At 38.3% G+C, this 4124-nt stretch overlaps 1 protein-coding gene across 8 annotated transcripts in view; it reads right to left on the reverse strand.

The window, feature by feature from the left end:
* The window catches only part of thsd7ab (thrombospondin, type I, domain containing 7Ab), a 159451-nt gene that overhangs the window by 59074 nt on the left and 96253 nt on the right, over nucleotides 1–4124 (reverse strand). For all 8 annotated transcript variants that reach the window (XR_004332373.1, XR_004332371.1, XR_004332370.1 and 5 more), the window contains 2 exons: nucleotides 3579–3682; nucleotides 834–1028 (listed from right to left, as the gene is read on the reverse strand). Coding sequence is in view for 3 of the 8 variants with exons in the window: in XM_032518005.1 (XP_032373896.1) it covers nucleotides 834–1028; nucleotides 3579–3682 (299 nt within the window). In the remaining 5 variants the exon portion in view is untranslated. The remainder of the gene's footprint in view (nucleotides 1–833; nucleotides 1029–3578; nucleotides 3683–4124) is intronic.

The following is a 4124-nucleotide window of genomic DNA, read 5'->3' on the forward strand; positions in this document are numbered from 1 at the left end:
CATACGAGGAATTTTTCTTTGGAGCATCCTTACTCACACTGTGCTTTACACATACAAAACAACCAAAACTAAAATATACACACTAACATATACACAATATATACATACTCTAAACAGAAAAAATTTAGAGGCATGAGTGCAAATTAATCTTAATCTTAGATCACTAAGATTAAGAAGAGGATACAGACGACTCTGGCATCCATTTAAATGTATCATTTTTTAATTAGTAAAAGGGTCTGTTTAAGGAAATCCTACAACTATATCTCCAAATATAGTTGTAGGATTCTGGAAAAAAAAACTACACTATCCATGGTCTCTCCTTCCTGATTCAAAGCAAAGAACAATTACACCATCTCAGTGTTGTAAGTATGAAATGATATCTCTGCTTGTTTACACTTGGCTAAATGGGTCAAAAGATTTCACATCAGGGGATAATAAAAGCTTTTCAAATCCACTTAAAGTTGACTCCCCCCCCCCTCAGTTACCTGTTGTAGAGGTGCCCTAATGCATTGCAGCACTCTTGTCATTTTGCTTTTATGACTGTGATGTACAGGGAGACTGGGGATGCTCTGATGGATAACAAAGACTGAGAAGTTATTTCAGATGTGTTGCTTTAATCCCACTGGAGCATTTGGCGGGAAAAAACTACCTGAATAGATATATGACCTCGTGTTTAACGTCAGTGCTCGTCTCTTGGGAGCGTTGCCCGCCGACATCACCCCCTAAACTCCCTGGTACCTTACTAACACTTTAGCTACCGGGCAAATAAACTTTTCTGAAAAGGGTTCAAAAGACCAGCCCATTGTTTATGCTGTTACACTCTCTGTTCTCACCTATCAAAGCCCTCTTTCTGGTCCGGACCCCCACACAGTCAGCTGTACAGGATGAGAACTTGGACCAGTTGTTCAGCTGGCAGTCATCCTGGCAGGGGAGCTGACAGCGCTGAGTGATGGCAGGCATGGCTTTGCCGAATTTCAGACACTCGCTGACGTCGGCCTGCGTCCCGTCCAGCTGGCGACAGGACACAGCTGGAAGAATTAGAGGAATGGGTCAAAAAGGCTTTATTATAATGTGTGGGAGGACATAAAGTGGTTCATCTTTTATTGCTTCAGCAGATTGATTGGTTGTCAAAGCGGGTATTGAAAAGTTAAAAAAAGTGTAAACCTCTATATAGGACACATGCTCTACCAGGTGAGCTAACCAGGCACCCACATTCAGATTTTAATAACAAAACACATAAGCAGCTTATAAAATGTGGTGCGTAATTTATAGATTAATTTATGACAATGGTTTATCATTTATAAACACCACAACTGTATAAAGAAGTTAAAATTAGTTCCATCTTCCAACTACAACATTTTAATTCTACTTATGCGTTATTGCATCTCTGCATACTAATAATCTAATGAGGAGCCTTTCTGCATATATGTACTTTTACTTTTGATAGTTTTGAAAGTTTAGTACATTTCACATTTTAAATATGCAAGTTAAATGAGAAGAGTGAAACCACTTTGTGGAGCTCACTAATTTAATAGTCCAGGCCATAACCTCCCATAAAACCACAAATGGGATTTCATTTATTCAATTAGTGAGCTTTACAGGTGTTGGTAAGTGGATTTTGGTTACTCTTGAAAAGAGCCCAGCAAGATGTTTCCCTGTATTTCCAGTCTTTATGCTAAGCTTAGCCAAGTTAACCGGCTGCTGTATGTATCTTCATGTCGTATTTAAAGCAAAGAGTAATATCAATTTTCTTATCTAACTGGCACTTTTCCCAAAATGTCAAACTATTCCTTTAATAATTCAAAGAACATTCAAATGCATGTGTATGTTTTACATTGTGCTAATTTTCACAGACTACATAATGCTCCCCCAGAGCCAACCACACAACACATCATGCAACTGTTTTCACAGATTGTAAAGTACTCATTGTTAATAGTAAAACAACTTTTGTGTGTAAAATGACTGTAGTGCCACTTCAAATAGAAAGACAAGAAAGAAATCAAAATACTTCTTTCCCCACTGGTGAGCAACATAACATCAAATAAGGCAACTAAAAAGTCAATAAAAAAATAAGAGCTGAATAATTCAGATTTCATCTCATGGGGAGCTAAATAACTATTATAAGCAGAGCAGACACAAAACATTTCTACCTCAATAGGTTTGAAGCCCACAAGTCAATTTGTGTTGGCTTGCATCATCCCATGCTTTGTTCATTCAATAAAGGGTATTACTTGTGTTGCTGCAATATTTCATTTTTCTTGTGATGCAGACATTCTGCAGGGCTGTTCCTCTATAGAGAAATCAATCTCTAAGCACATTTTTTGCTGAACTCCCCTGTGGGTACTGCTATTGGTTTGGAAAACCTCCATCTGATGGTGTTTTAGGTCAGGTCTCATCGTGTGTGGTTGTGTGTGTATGTGTGTGTGTGTGTGTGTGTGTGTGTGTGTGTGTGTTGTGTGTGTGTGTGTGTGCGTGTGCGTGTGCGTGTGCGTGTGCGTGTGTGCGTGCAAGAGCACCTGCACTCAGTTGTTCTGTGTTTAATAGTGCTACAGTTTTTTTAAGGAAAAGGAAAGCCTTTGCCCAGGTAAACAGTGTGTCCCATTTGTTTTAAGTCAATGACAAAATTATTTCTGCCATTTAAAAGTGTCAGAGGGGTGTAAACATGTGCAGAAGGGTCTGGACATCAGGTGCCACTTGCGATCAAATTAGTGAAAAGAACACAGACTCTGGTATAGTGTGGTGAGTATTTCTAAAGTGGACCTCAAAGCATTTTCATGAACAAATTGATTATTTCATCCATTAAGGTAAGCTAGTGAAGACGAAACAGAAATATAAGCACTAATAATGGCCTTCTATAGGAGGTGGAACATAATGAAATTGATCATTCTGCATGACCCTCTGAAATTGAATTTTTATGAAAGCCTCCCAGGGCTACATGGTACATCCATTCTCTTTAAAAAGGCAAGAAGAAATATGCTTTTAAAGTCCTTTAAAGTACTTGTCACTTATGCGTAAATATGCGCTTATATGAAGAGGAGTTTGGACTGTCTGAATGCTACTGTATATGCAAGGTACAGAATCTTTTTCCTAAATTTCACAAATAGACAATTAACTAAAATTGCATGACAAGAGCCTGAGGTGAAATAAAGCCAGCAGTGAAACAACCCAAACTGTCCAACGACTCTCCAGAGCCACATGATGAGTTGTGAACATTGTTTAATGATTTCTATATGTTTAGAGCTTTTTTTGTCTATAGCTTGTTCGGATTGTAATTGTTGCAGCTTGTATTGCAAGACAAATTTCCGTGTCAACAGACAATAAAGTGCTATCTACCGTTATCTATCTAACACATTTCCTTCCCAAACTCAAAAACAACCAGAAGTGTGAGTGTCAGGCTCAGTTTGCGCTGTGAGGAGGATTGGGATTTGATGTGCAAGTAAATTTGCCTTTTTCTCTAAACCTTGGCACATACATCTGCTGCCTCGTGGCCGGGCTCCAGATGCACCGAAATGAGCAAAAATTTAATTTATGATGATTAGGAATGGTTCAGTGAAGATGTGGAGGGAAATGGGAGATACCCCGTGTTTGGAGTCCTGGTCCACAGGTCTCCTGCGCACCGGGATGTTCCTTTCTGAGAAACCACGGGACCAGCTGGCACTTCCTCCATTTGTGGGTTTTCCACCTGGAATAAATCAGGACAGTTAGCCATATCAATTCAACCGTAGCATTTACCACGTAGCATGTCACCAACAGGACAGATCACATGTAATTACGTTCTGTATATAGGTATGAAGAATTTGAGGAAAATATTTTTTTCTGACCAATATTACAATTTATATTGCAATTATGTTTCTATCAATTAAACTACAGGCCTGTATGTATAGTATTAAACATGTTATGGTCTCAAATATATCGTTAGTACTACACTACTGCAATATATTGACATTAAATACGCAGTTGCTTGCTGTTGAGGGTTTCTCTTTTTGACAAGTCAGCTACTGAAGAAATTTCAATTTGGCTACTTTTTTTTTGGGATGTTTGCCAGTTATGGTAATAACATACTAACATCTCACAAAGGCACATAGATGTATGTATATATATATATATATATATATATATATATA

Source organism: Etheostoma spectabile, chromosome 6 (genome assembly GCF_008692095.1).
Source record: "Etheostoma spectabile isolate EspeVRDwgs_2016 chromosome 6, UIUC_Espe_1.0, whole genome shotgun sequence".
Taxonomy (NCBI): domain Eukaryota; kingdom Metazoa; phylum Chordata; class Actinopteri; order Perciformes; family Percidae; genus Etheostoma; species Etheostoma spectabile.